General features: G+C 33.0%; 3 protein-coding genes across 3 annotated transcripts; all 3 read right to left on the reverse strand.

The window, feature by feature from the left end:
• Positions 1 to 3,191: 3,191 nt before the first annotated feature.
• On the reverse strand, positions 3,192 to 3,896 carry LOC133034599 (putative cysteine-rich receptor-like protein kinase 20). The gene is made up of 2 exons (XM_061109712.1): positions 3,429 to 3,896; positions 3,192 to 3,269 (listed from the first exon to the last, which is right to left on the reverse strand). Exons 1-2 carry the CDS (start codon positions 3,894 to 3,896, stop codon positions 3,192 to 3,194), a joined length of 546 nt encoding a protein of 181 aa, XP_060965695.1.
• A 985-nt stretch (positions 3,897 to 4,881) lies between these two features.
• Positions 4,882 to 8,133, reverse strand: LOC133028980 (cysteine-rich receptor-like protein kinase 44). Its single transcript, XM_061115148.1, has 7 exons — positions 7,051 to 8,133; positions 6,800 to 6,922; positions 6,399 to 6,538; positions 6,096 to 6,306; positions 5,750 to 5,987; positions 5,498 to 5,648; positions 4,882 to 5,398 (listed from the first exon to the last, which is right to left on the reverse strand). The coding sequence occupies exons 1-7, from the start codon at positions 7,883 to 7,885 to the stop codon at positions 5,057 to 5,059; spliced, it is 2,040 nt and encodes a 679-aa protein (XP_060971131.1). The 5' UTR covers positions 7,886 to 8,133; the 3' UTR covers positions 4,882 to 5,056.
• A 1,080-nt stretch (positions 8,134 to 9,213) lies between these two features.
• On the reverse strand, positions 9,214 to 12,292 carry LOC115707458 (cysteine-rich receptor-like protein kinase 44). Its single transcript, XM_030635426.2, has 7 exons — positions 11,374 to 12,292; positions 11,122 to 11,247; positions 10,717 to 10,856; positions 10,411 to 10,621; positions 10,075 to 10,312; positions 9,820 to 9,970; positions 9,214 to 9,699 (listed from the first exon to the last, which is right to left on the reverse strand). The coding sequence occupies exons 1-7, from the start codon at positions 12,203 to 12,205 to the stop codon at positions 9,358 to 9,360; spliced, it is 2,040 nt and encodes a 679-aa protein (XP_030491286.2). The 5' UTR covers positions 12,206 to 12,292; the 3' UTR covers positions 9,214 to 9,357.
• Positions 12,293 to 13,731: the final 1,439 nt, after the last annotated feature.

Here is a 13,731-nt window from a genome sequence, read left to right on the forward strand (position 1 = left end):
ATTTCGTATTTAATTAAACGATCAACCCTTTCTTCCGGAAATATGACCCAATCTGTGCCATAACAATAAGGATGTTTCCTTAATATGAGGTCTTTTACCCACGTATTCACAACATTAAAAGAGGAATCTAAAGGAGCCAATGACAACTTGTAAAGACCATCGAATAAAAGCAATTTCCAATAATTCGAGAGTCAAGCATAATGTCAACATTATCATTTGCAAAAATGAAAAGAATATCCTTGTTTAACCAAAAGCTTTAAGCGAAACTAAATTCCTTTTAAAAGTAGGAACATAAAAAGTATTGTTCGTAATAATCTTATCACGAGATCGTAATTCAAGAATAAATGTTCCAACATGATAACGTCAACTCCAACATCATTGCCCACTTTAAGCTTGACTCCCTCTCACTTGGCTTCCCGAGATCCCTTAGCCCCCTTCGTAAGTAGCGTAAACATGAACAAGAGCACCAATCGTCTAACCACCAAGAATCAATAGAACATCAACTAGATTAGATTCAAAACAAACACATGCCAATGGATTACCCGATCGTGCTTGTTTCTTTTCTAACCAAGTCTTAAATTTGTGATACCGTTCTCCGATGCCCCAATTTTTCACAAAAGTAACACTTCACATTAGAGTATTTGGACTTTCCATCGTTATTCTTCCGTTTATTCTTATGTTCCTTACCATTACCATTCTCGTTTAGTAGCACCATCATTTTTATTCTTGAATTTTCCTTTTCCTTTGGTTGGGCTTCGAGGTGAGAAACATAGTTAGCAGATTCATTCTTCTCCCTTTTAAGCTTGCTTTCTTCAAATACACACCGAGAAATTAGATCGCCGATAGTCCATGTTTGATTGTAAGTGTCGTAGGCCGTCTGATAAGGCCGAAAGAGGCAGGAAGAGCATGAAGAGCTCGATGAATAATGAAAGAGGGGAAGAGGAATATTATGATCTTTTTAACTTGGATCGAACATTCACCAATTTCGTAATAAAATCTCGCACTCCTTTTAATTCATCATACTTAATGGTTGTCATTTCATCCATAAGATGTCCAAAATTTTCGCCGTTTTCACCAAAGTTGTCGTATAATTTTTCTACAAAGATTGAAAAACTCTTCGGCATTTGTAAAGTGTCCGGCAAACCACTCAATAGATGTTCGTGAATGGATCTTTTCATAGTAAGAAGACTAAGTCGACTTGACTTTTCCCATTGTGCATGATGAGTTCTCTCAAGAATTCAGCATCGGAGTCGCAAGACGTTGTTTTTCTTCTCGTAGCACAAGTCCATATCCATTATGCCTAAAGTAAATTCCACATCTCGTTTCCATGTCTTGTAGCTTGGAAGCATTCAAAATATGGATGGAAGCATTATTGTTGTTCAAGGTAAAAGTGAGACCTCGAAAAATTCAAAATTAAAACTTGAATAAGCAATATGAAAGCAATGTATTAAAATATTGTAATCAATCGGTCATTATAAACTCCCCTTCGGGGTGAGAATATAACACACACATGATCTACCTTCATGAAGTTAACAACAAAGAAAAAAATACATATCATTTAAGAATTTTATTACCTTTGGGCAAATAAATTTCTTAAAAATATGTATTAATTCAAGCAAAAAAAATAATACTAAATTTATATATTTAAATTATTACCTTTGGGCAAATAATTAAAATATATACATTTAATATTAACTCACTTCATGGAATGTGAACTAATATATGTAAATACTACCTGTGGGCAAGTAATTACACATATAATAACCAAAAATATAATATTTTCTTCAACATGTGAAATTTAAGTATAAAACAATCATTGAAAATTAATAATTTTCAACCAAATTTCCAAAAGAGATATATAATTGCTTTTATTATATTGATAAGCAAAAAATAAAGTGTCCACCATAACACATTATTTTTGTATCAAACAACCAAGTTTTATAACTTTAACAACAAATAATTAAAAGACGTGAATATAAGAAAATTGGTGGAGACTACATAGTCAAAACAAATTAAATAAGAGAGTGACTATGTTTTATGGAACGAGAAGAAACTCAAAAAATTTTCTATGATTGACAAATTTCGAAAAATCATCAAAAATTATTTTTAATAATTTTTTAACTGCATAATTATCATTAAAATAATAATAATTATTAAACGGAGTCAAAAAATTAATTAAAAATCATAGAAAAATCAGAAATTGAATTTTAAGCACGCTGAAAAAAAGAACGTCGAAAACCGATGCCCCACCTGGCCGCACGCGCCCCCACGCGCCACCTGCGCGAGTGGGCTTCGCGGCTGGGACGGTCTTCTTCTTCCTTGGGCGGGTTCCAGTCGGGTCACGCGACCCGGTTCGGCCTCCAGTCGGGTCTGCTTGTTTTTCCGGCCAAAAACCGACGAAAAGATGGGGATTTTGGATGGGTTTTGATCGGGAATCAATTTCTAGTTGATTTACACTATTAATTTCGTGTATTAAAAAATAAATGGGTAGATCTATGGCTAAAATCAATCCCAAAATCAAGAACACAAAAGAAAAAAAAAATTGAATGCTAATCTTACTTTAAATCCGAAATTAATTATGTAGGAACAATCTTAAACAATTGATAATGACAAATCTATCATCAATTTTAGATCAAAAACCGTAAAATCAAAACACACAAATTATAATTTCATATTATAATTATATAAACCCTAAAACTTTAAATTAAAATTCTCTTAATATAGACTATGAATTCAAACATATAATATATCAATCGAAAGTTATAATTTAACGATCAATAAAATCCCTAAAGTTTTAAGATTTATAAACAAAAAATTACACATAAAATAATAACGAAATTAATATGAAATTATGGATAATTAATATATACAAATTAATTATACTAATTATAGGTTCTAAATCATATACACAGTAACTGATACCACATGTTATATAAATTAACAATTAACCCAAGATCTATTTGTATATAACATAACAACACAATAAGAAGATATGATAATATAAGATGTGTACCTGATTGATCCATACAAGAATTATCTCTGATTGATCCACGAGCTACTCTAATTTGATAGTGCAATACTATCAACTAAGTCTTCCTCCCTAGATCTCTAAATCGGCGCTTTATTTTCTCTCGATTATCAAAAGGTATACAATCGCGATGATAACATGTATTTATAGAAAGCAGTGAGACTTAGCTACAAAACCCTAATGTAATGCCTCGCTTATCAAAGTGCTTCAAATAATCCGTTGCCCCACACTTCTGCTTCACCTAGACTTTACTCACAGATGCTAAGCCCATTAACAATTGATCACCAACAACATGGGCTAACACAGCAAAGAACTATCCAATCAACCCAAGTTTTAATAAAACCAATAAAACTTAATGTAAGCCCAAATAAAAGTCTAACACATCAAAGTACTCTTGAACGTTAGAAGACGACACGTTCTCGGGGTTGGCCATGCGGAATAATGAGGTAGTGTCAGGAGTGCCCAACATGGACCTATTGGAGTAGCGCAACATGCAGTTGTCGTACCATCCTACTGCCTCCTTCTGGTTCGGGCAGATATCTGTGAGGACATGCATGGAGTCGTTGAGGCAACTTCGGCAGATATCGGGTGTGGCGTCTCCACGGCATAATCCAACTGCATAAACTTGGTCTGAGCCTTTGCCGTAGGAGACATTGTAAAAGCCGTAACCGTTGTCGTTTTGGGAGGTGGGAAGTGTTGTGAGGAGGTGAATGAGGTTTGCTTCGTAGGTACTGTTGAGGGTGTAGTTACCTTTGTCGTTTAGACAAAATTGGAATAAGAAGCTTGGCTGTTGGGCTGTGGTTTGTTGAGCAACTAGAAGGAATATATTACACAGAAGAAGAGAGATGAGTAACGAAATTTTCGCCATATGTTGATAATGGTCTGGTCGATATATGTCCTGTGAACACAATTATAAAGACTTCGGCTACATGGATCAATTAAGAAGTTGGACGACTCTCTTTTCCTGGTACTTGCATTTCTCATTATTTTGTGATCTATTTTCAATTGACGAAAGTAAAATTATTTTGACCACGGTGCTGGGTTGACATAGTTTTGGGTAACAAATAGCAGCCAGCTGGTAATGAAAGAAGACTTGATTAAATGGATCAATTAACAATAATAAGAGATATTTTGAATGATTGGAACGGGACTATTAGTTTGAAATTTGATTAATATGTAACTTTATTTTATATAATTTATTATTGAAGATATATTATGATAGTATAAAAGATTGTAACGGGAGTATTAATTATTATAAAATTAATGACCAGCTTTTTTTAAAAGGATTAATTGATCACAACTTTGAATAATATAGGGATAATAATATATAGAATTTTCTTAATACCCCGTGACATAGGTGACCAGGACCACCACGTTAAAATTCTTCAGTGAGAAACATTTATTAAGTCAACCAATCAAAAACACGTAAACTAGACCATACTTTCTACAGTCTACTAATCTTTTGGCCCCAAAAAATACGTTGAAAAAGTCATGGTTCAACCAAAATTATTTTTTGATCTGAAGTTTCAACCAAAAATTATTATAGCTTATTACAATTATTTTTAGTAAAAAAATAATAATCTCCTATTAATAATAATAGAGTTTAATACATATGGGAAAAGGTAATTCTCAATCCAATTTATCACGGTGGCGTTTGGTTGGAGAAATAGAAATATATGAATGTATTGGACAATATTGTCCCACATGGATTAAATGTAAAAATATTAAACCATATATAAGAACATAGGCTACTCTACTCATTACCATGTTGGTTTTGTGATAGAACCTCATGATTCTCAACATAGTATTAGAGGCATATCCTTAGCGACCTTTTAGTCCACACCTATCAAATATTAGCCAACCACTCCATTAATAATGTTGTTGTTTTTTCACAAATAAATTATGGTTTCTTTGTTTACCATGAGTGCAAATAATTTTCTTAATAAAATACTACTTAAGAAATACATTTTTGATTATACTTTAGGTACAATCATATCCCATTTTGAAAGTCAAAGATTATCATAGATATTATCGAGGAAAGGGTTCAGTAATTGAAGCCTCATTAATAGATTCACTTTTTGAATGATTTGATGATTTAGTAGTCTCTCTTGAATTGAAATCGGATCCAAATGACATATGTGATCCAGTGTTGCTACGCATGAAGAATGCTGGCTCAGAGGGCAGTGGAAGAGAAAGGGAGTTACTGTTTAGCATGAGCACAATAGCATTCATAGTTGGTCGATTTGCTATGTTTTCTTGGACGCACAACAGTCCTATATGAATGCATCTCATTACTTCAGATCCTGACCCAACTCTCATTAAGGGATCAACCATCTTTGAAGTATTTTGCTCTCTCCATATTCTCCACGTCTGCACACCAAAAATTATATTAATAATGTTTGATATTCATTATGACATTATAGTTAATTTGTACAACTCTTAAGTACTCTTATTATAAATTGTACTTACGTATCTTAAAAGATCTTCTATATTCTCGCCTTGACGGAAAGAATTATTTTTCTGACCGCTTACTATTTCTAAAATTAAAACACCAAAACTGAATACATCAGATTTGGCTGAAAATTGTCCATGCATCGCATATTCCGGTGCCATGTATCCACTGTAAAAATTAAAGATTAATAATTAAAGTTACTATTAATAATATATAATATAGTACTCTATTAATTGTCTAGTTGTAGAGATTAATTAATGTCTACTTACTATGTTCCCACTATACGACTTGTATTGCCTTGAGTTTGATCTACAACAAAAAGTCTTGCCATTCCAAAGTCTGCAATTTTAGGGTTCATTTCTTCATCTAGCAAGATGTTACTAGCCTTGAGATCTCGATGGATAATTCTCAAACGAGAATCTTCATGAAGGTAAAGAAGTCCTCGAGCTACGCCTCCTATTATTTTGTAACGCCTATCCCAATCCAAAGTTGCACGCTTTATTGGATCTACATACATTTTCATGCAAGTTTATGGTTAATCTAGTTAAAAAAAAAAATTAGAAATATATTCTCGAGTAGTATTCTGTTTTAAAAAGAGCAATAATGTCACCGTACCAAATATGAAATGATCAAGGCTTGCGTTTTGGACAAACTCATAGACAAGAAGCCTTTCACTTGATTCCAAGCTGAAACCAAGAAGCCTAACAAGATTGCGGTGTTGCAGCTTGGCAACTAGCATTACCTCATTCTTGAATTCCAGATCTCCTTGCCCTGAACCCCTACACAACCGTTTTACTGCTATGTCTTGTCCATTGGCAAGTCTCCCCTGAATTACACCACAGTTTTGAAAATTTTACATGTGTGGCAGCCATTTAATGCTAGACAGTGTATATAATAGTTTTGGACTTGAGTTTTTACCTTATAAACCGGACCAAAACCACCTTGTCCAAGCTTATTATCCTCAGAAAACTGATCCGTTGCAACTTTAATGGTTTCAAAATTGTACTGTAAGGACTCCGCACTATCTATTTCATCAACTGGTTCGTATGTTTTTAGAGCTTCAGCATCACAAATATCAATAAGTTATATTCTTGATGAGAATATATCATAAACTTCTTAACAACTTTAATATATTAGCTCTGTCATTCTTTTAATTAGTTTAAACAATAGGTGTAACGAAATCTTAAATCTATTGTTAATGGGTTGACATTGCAATAAAGTTTTCATAAAACAAAGTAAATATGTTCCAAAACAGAGGACAATATATTGGTGAAGCCTTTTCCGAACTAAGCAGAGAAATTGATAAAGTCTAAACCAACCTTGAACTTTTTTCTTTGATTTCCTTAAGCTTAAACACACGGCGAAAATGATGATTAGTGCCACGCCGGCAATGGTGGCCACGACAGCAATAATAATTCTTGTCTTGTCACTACTCTTTTGTCCTGCAAAAAAGGTAAAATTTGCTCTCTTAACTGTATCTCAGACATTAAAATAATGAAACTAGTCTTTCAATCTCAACACTATATAAGTAGTTATGGTGTTATTTGTTCTTAATTTCAAGCTTTATTACCTTCTGTAGCATTGTTAATGGTGTTATTAGTCGGCCCCGTCGTTACTTCTGGGGATGGAGGCGGCGCGTTATTTGGAGATCCATAAAACAAGTCTTTCTCATACCTTACACTACAACTCGGGACAATAACTCTGCATCCTACTTTCCCAGAACAACATGTCGGAATTTGTTCGTACACATTATTCAAACAATTGATACATTGTTGCTCGGACAAGTCTGGGGTGCACTGTACGAGTGCATAAATTGTTAAAAACCCTGGAGCCTTGGCATTTCCCGTGGCGTACTTACGAAGAGATCCTCCTGAAGCGGCTTCGCTTTTCAAGCCATTCAATAAAGTGCTAAGATTATCAAAATGCTCTTCAACGTTAGAAGACGACACGTTTTCGGTGTTAAACAAGCAGAATCTTGGGGTAGTCTCAGGAATTCCCAACATGGACCTATTCGAGTAGCGTAAGATCAGGCAGCTGTCGTACCCACCTATTACCTCCTTCTGGTTCGGGCAGATGTCTTTGAGGACTTGCGTGGAGTTGTTGAGGCAACTCCGGCAGAAATCGGGTGTGGTGTCTCCGCGGCAGAGTCCAACTGCGTAAACTTGGTCTGAGCCTTTGCCGTAGGAGAGATTGTAAAAGCCGTAACCATTGTCGTTTTGGGAGGTGGGAAGTGTTGTGAGGAGGTGATTGAGGTTCGCTTGGTAGGTACTGTTGAGGGTGTAGTTACCTTTGCTGTTTTGACAAAATTGATAAAAGTATCTGGGCCGTTGGGCTGTGGCTTGTTTGGCAACTAGAAGGAATATATTACACACAAGAACAGAGATGAGTAAAGAAATTTTCGCCATGCGTAGCGTTATAATGATTTGGTTAATTCAAAAAAAATAATGATTTGGTTGATATGTCTTGTGACCACAATTATAAAGACTTCTGCTACATGGATCAATCTTAATCTGTGGATTATTAGTGGTTTGTTATTTGATAAATGAAGCCTGTACCAAAAGTAGTCCAACTTGAGATTCATATATATGATTTAAGCTTAATTAAATAAAGAGTTTTCTGTTAATTAGACGACTCTCTTTTCCTGGTACTTGCATCTCTCATTATTTTGCGATCTATTTTCAATTGATGAAAGTAAAGTTATATCAAAATATATATTTCATGATGTAAAAAGTTAAAGTTGATAAAATTAGTAGAATAATATATTGCTCTTAGTATATATTTGACCACGGTGCTGGGTTGACATAGTTTGAGTAATAAATAGCAGCTAGCTGATAATGAAAGAAGTCTTAATTAAATGGATCAATTAACAATAATAAAGATATTTTTACTGATTGGAACGGGACTATTAGTTTGAAATTTGATTAAGATGTAACTTTATTTTATACAATTTATTATTAAAGAGATATTATGATAGATAGTATAAGAGATTGTGACGGAAGTATTCTTATTAAATAAATACTAATTTTAATTTTATTTTCTTATTAGTGTGGCATGCCCAGTGCGCTCATCACCACCACGTTAAATTTCGTCAATGTATGAGAAACGTTTATTAAGTCAACCAACCAAAAACACGTAAACCAGACCATACTTTCTAATCTTTTGGCCCCAAAAAAACACGTTGAAAAGTCATAATGTTTCAACCAAAATTATTTTTTGATCTGAAGTTTCAACCAAAAATTATTATAGCTTATTACAATTATTATTTTTTTATTAAAAAATAAAATTTAATCTCCTACTCAATACATATATATAAAAAATATATAATTCTGAATCCAATTCATCATTCATGTACCTTAAGTTCATGCACAACAAATTTATAAACAGCTTTATTAACTATACAGCAAACATGAACATGCCTCAAGAAAAATAAAAAACAAACTATTAATATCATCTAAAAAAGATTCAAGCTCATTATAAATGGAAGAGTGCTTGAAAAAACAAAAATTAAAACTAAACATTTACACTCCACATAACAAATAGGAAGACCAAGCATGTGAGATCAATCAAATGCTCTAATCGGCCTTCTCTGCTAAGAAGTTATCATTAAGTTTACAACTTCTGCTGGAATATGCAAACTTTTCTACTTAGAAAAATAAATAAACAACCTCCTATACACATACAAAAATAAAATAAATAAACAAATGAGGTAAAATTTAACTTATAGAAAATAAAATAAATTAAAAAATAAATTATGGTTTCTTTATTTACCATGAGTGCAAACAATTTTCTTAAAAAAAATTCTACTTAAGAAATACATTTTTGTTTATACGTTAGGTACAGCCATTCCCATTTTGAAAGTAAAAGATTATCATAAATATTATCGAGGAAAGGGTTCAGTAATAGAAGCCTCATTAATAGATTCACTTTTTGAATGATTTGATGATTTAGTAGTCTCTCTTGAATTGAAATCGGATCCAAATGACATATGTGATCCAGTGTTGCTATGCATGAAGAATGCTGGCTCAGAGGGCAGTGGAAGAGAAAGGGAGTTACTGTTTAGCATGAGCACAATAGCATTCATAGTTGGTCGATTTGCTATGTTTTCTTGGACACACAATAGTCCTATATGAATGCATCTCATTACATCAGATGCTGACCCAACTCTCATTAATGGATCAACCATCTTTGAAGTGTTTCCTTCTCTCCATATTCTCCACGTCTGCATAACAAAAATAGTATTAATAATGTTTGATATTTTTTTTTATTATAGGAAAGTAATGATATTATAGTTAATTAATTTGTACAACTATTGAGTACTCTTATTATAAATTGAACTTACGTAGCTTAAAAGGTCTTCTACATATTCGCCTTGACGGAAAGAATTATTTTTCTGACCGCTTACTATTTCTAAAATTAAAACACCAAAACTGAATACATCAGATTTGGCTGAAAATTGTCCATGCATCGCATATTCCGGTGCCATGTATCCACTGTAAAAATTAAAGATTAATAATCAAAGTTACTATTAATAATATATAATATAGTACTCGATTAATTGTCTAGTTGTAGAGATTAATTAATAATGTGTACTTACTATGTTCCCACTATACGACTTGTATTGCCTTGAGTTTGATCAACAACAAAAAGTCTTGCCATTCCAAAGTCTGCAATTTTAGGGTTCATTTCTTCATCTAGCAAGATGTTACTAGCTTTGAGATCTCGATGGATAATTGTCAAACGTGAATCTTCATGAAGGTAAAGAAGTCCTCGAGCTACACCTCCTATTATTTTGTAACGCCTATCCCAATCCAAAGTGGCACGCTTTATTGGATCTACATACATATTCATGCAAGTTTATGGTTAATTTATTTAAAGAATCGAGAAATATATTCTCGAATATTCTGTTTTGAAAAGAGCAATGTCACCGTACCGAATATGAAATGATCAAGGCTTGCGTTTTGGACAAACTCATAGACAAGAAGCCTTTCACTTGATTCCAAGCTGAAACCAAGAAGCCTAACAAGATTGCGGTGTTGCAGCTTGGCCACTAGCATTACCTCATTCTTGAATTCCAGATCTCCTTGCCCTGAACCCCTAGATAAACGTTTTACTGCTATGTCTTGTCCATTGGCAAGTCTCCCCTGAATTACACCACAGTTTTAAAAATTTTACATGTGTGACGGCCATTTAATAATGCTAGACAGTGAATATAATAGTTTTGTACTTGAGTTTTTACCTTATAAACCGCACCAAAACCACCTTGTCCGAGCTTATTATCCTCCGAAAATTGATCCGTTGCAACTTTAATGGTTTCGAAATTGTACTGCAAGGACTCCGCACTTTCCATTTCGTCAACTGGTTCGTATATTTTTAGATCTTCAGCATCACAAACATTAATTAGTTATATGCTTCAAGAGAATATATCATAAACTTCCTCACAACTTTAATAAATTAATTAGCTCTGTCATTCTTTTTATTAGCTATAACAATAGGTGTTACGAAATCTTAGATCTATTGTTGATATGTTGGCATGGCTATAGAGTTTTTAAAAAATTAAGTAATTGTGTTCCAAAACAGAGGACGACATATAGGTGAAGACTTTTCCGAACTAAGAAGAGAAATTGATAATGTCTCAACCAACCTTGAACTTTTTTCTTTGATTTCCTTAAGCTTAAACACACTGCGAAGAAGATGATTAGTGCCACGCCGGCAACGGTGGCCACGACAGCAATAATAATAATTCTAGTCTTGTCACTACTCTTTTGTCCTGCAAACAGCAAAATTTGCTCTATTAACTCTTACTGAGACATTAAAATAATGAAGGTAGTCTTTCAATCTCATAACTGTATAAGTAGTTATGGTTTTATTTGTTCTTTATTTCAAGCTTTATTACCTTCTGTAGCATTGTTAATGGTGTTATTAATCGGCCCCGTCGTTACTTCTGGGGATGGAGGCGGCGCGTTATTTGGAGATCCATAAAACAAGTTTTTCTCATACCTTACACTACAACTCGGGCCAATAACTCTACCTCCTACTTTCCCAGAACAACAATTTGGAATTTGACCGTAAACGTTATCCAAACAATTGATACACTGGTTTTCGGACAAGTCTGGGGTGCACTGTACGAGTGCGTAAATGGTTAAAAACTCTGGAGCCTTTACTTGTCCCGTGGCGTACTTACGAAGAGATCCTCCTGAAGCGGCTTCTCTTTTCAAGCCATCTAATAAAGTGCTAAGATCATCAAAATACTCCTTAACGTTAGAAGACGACACGTTTTGGATGTTCCACATGTAGAATATTTGGGTAGTGTCAGGAGTTCCCGACATGGACCTATTGGAGTAGCGTAACATGCAGTTGTCGTACCATCCTACTGCCTCCTTCTGGTTGGGGCAGATGTCTGTGAGGACATGCGTGGAGTCGTTGAGGCAATTTCGGCAGACATCGGGTGTGGCGTCTCCACGGCATAGTCCAACTGCATAAACTTTGTCTGAGCCTTTGCCGTAGGAGACATTGTAAAAGCCGTAACCGTTGTCGTTTTGGGAGGTGGGAAGTGTTGTGAGGAGGTGATTGAGGTTTGCTTGGTAGGTACTGTTGAGGGTGTAGTTACCTTTGTCGTTTAGACAAAAGTGGTATAAGAAGCTTGGCGGTTGGGCTGTGGCTTGTTGAGCAACTAGAAGGAATATATTACCCACAAGAACAGAGATCAGTAACGACATTTTCGCCATGTGTTGATATGGGTCTTCTGCTCCTATATGTCTTGTAAACACAATTATAAAGACTTCTGCAACATGGATCAGTTGTTGGATTAGTATTGGTTTGTTATAATAAACAAAGCGTGTAACAAAAGTCGTCCAACTTCAGATTCATTTTCAAATATATTATTTATTCACTAAAAAAAAATATATACATATATATTATTTAAAGTCTAGTCTTTTGTGGAATATTTATGGAGGTATACTACGCAATATAGAGTATTGTAGGTGTATAAAGAAACTCTAATTTCTTAAACAAACATTAAAGAAAACTTATAGTTATAATTATTTGTATTTAAATATAGTAGGACTATAAATAAAATTTAATTGTAGTAGTGATAATTATAAATAAGATAACGATTATTAGATGATATAATTGTAGTAGGGTTATCTCAAAAAAAAAAAATTGTAGTAGGGACTATAAATAAAATATAATTGTAGTAGGGACTATGAATATAATTATGATTATTAGTAATATACGATGATAACGATTTTAATTGTAGTAGTAACTACGAGACGATAATGATAGTAATTTTAAAATGATATGATCAATTTTTTTATTTTATTAGATGTATTGTTTTAGATCTTTATCTTATTTAAAGATTCTTCAATCTTTTCTCTTTTTCATTATAATATTTGAAGCTATCTCTTAATTTGTTTGCTTTATTTATTTATTTTTTTAGTAAATAACTAACTTTATTTAAAACAAAAACAAACTAAATGGAAATATTAGTTAGTTACTTCCCTTAAACTGCCAAGAGGAACCATCTTCTCCACTCTAGCGCAACAGGCAAGAAGATCAACCACGAGATTCAAGGACCAAGAAATGAACACAGCCTGTACATACTCGAAGTTATTAAAATAATTCATACAATAAATTATAAATTTTTCTACAATATATAAATTTATTTTTCTGAGTAAAAAAAAAATTAGTAAAATGGTTACTTATATTACTAAATATAATATAATAATAGTATTGTTATTAAGCATTAGTGGTGACTGATATCTTGTAGACGTGTCATTTTGTAATTTGTTAGTAATATTTTTTAAAAATTATTACAATAAATTATATTATATGAGATATGATATTTAATTATACTATTAATTATATTGATACGTAAGATAGTATTAGTATTTTTTAATTTTTCTATTGTATAAAGAATTATCTGTAAATTAGATGACTCTATTTTCCTGGTACTTGCATTTTTAATTATTTTGTGATCTATTTTCAATTGATGAAGTAAAATATATCACAATATATATTTCATGATGTCACGTGAAAATTGATAAAATTAGTAGAATAAAATATATTGCTCCTAGTATATATTTGACAACGGTGCTGGGTTGACTTAGTTTTGAGTAACAAATAGGAGCCAGCTGAGCTGATATGTAACTTTATTTTATATAATTTATTATTGAAGATATATTATGATAGTATGAGAGATTGTAACGGGAGTATTATTATAAAATTAATCACCAATTTTTTTTTAAAAGGATCA

The sequence above is a fragment of the Cannabis sativa genome, chromosome 1, assembly GCF_029168945.1.
Source record: "Cannabis sativa cultivar Pink pepper isolate KNU-18-1 chromosome 1, ASM2916894v1, whole genome shotgun sequence".
In the NCBI taxonomy this organism is placed as follows: Eukaryota; Viridiplantae; Streptophyta; class Magnoliopsida; order Rosales; family Cannabaceae; genus Cannabis; species Cannabis sativa.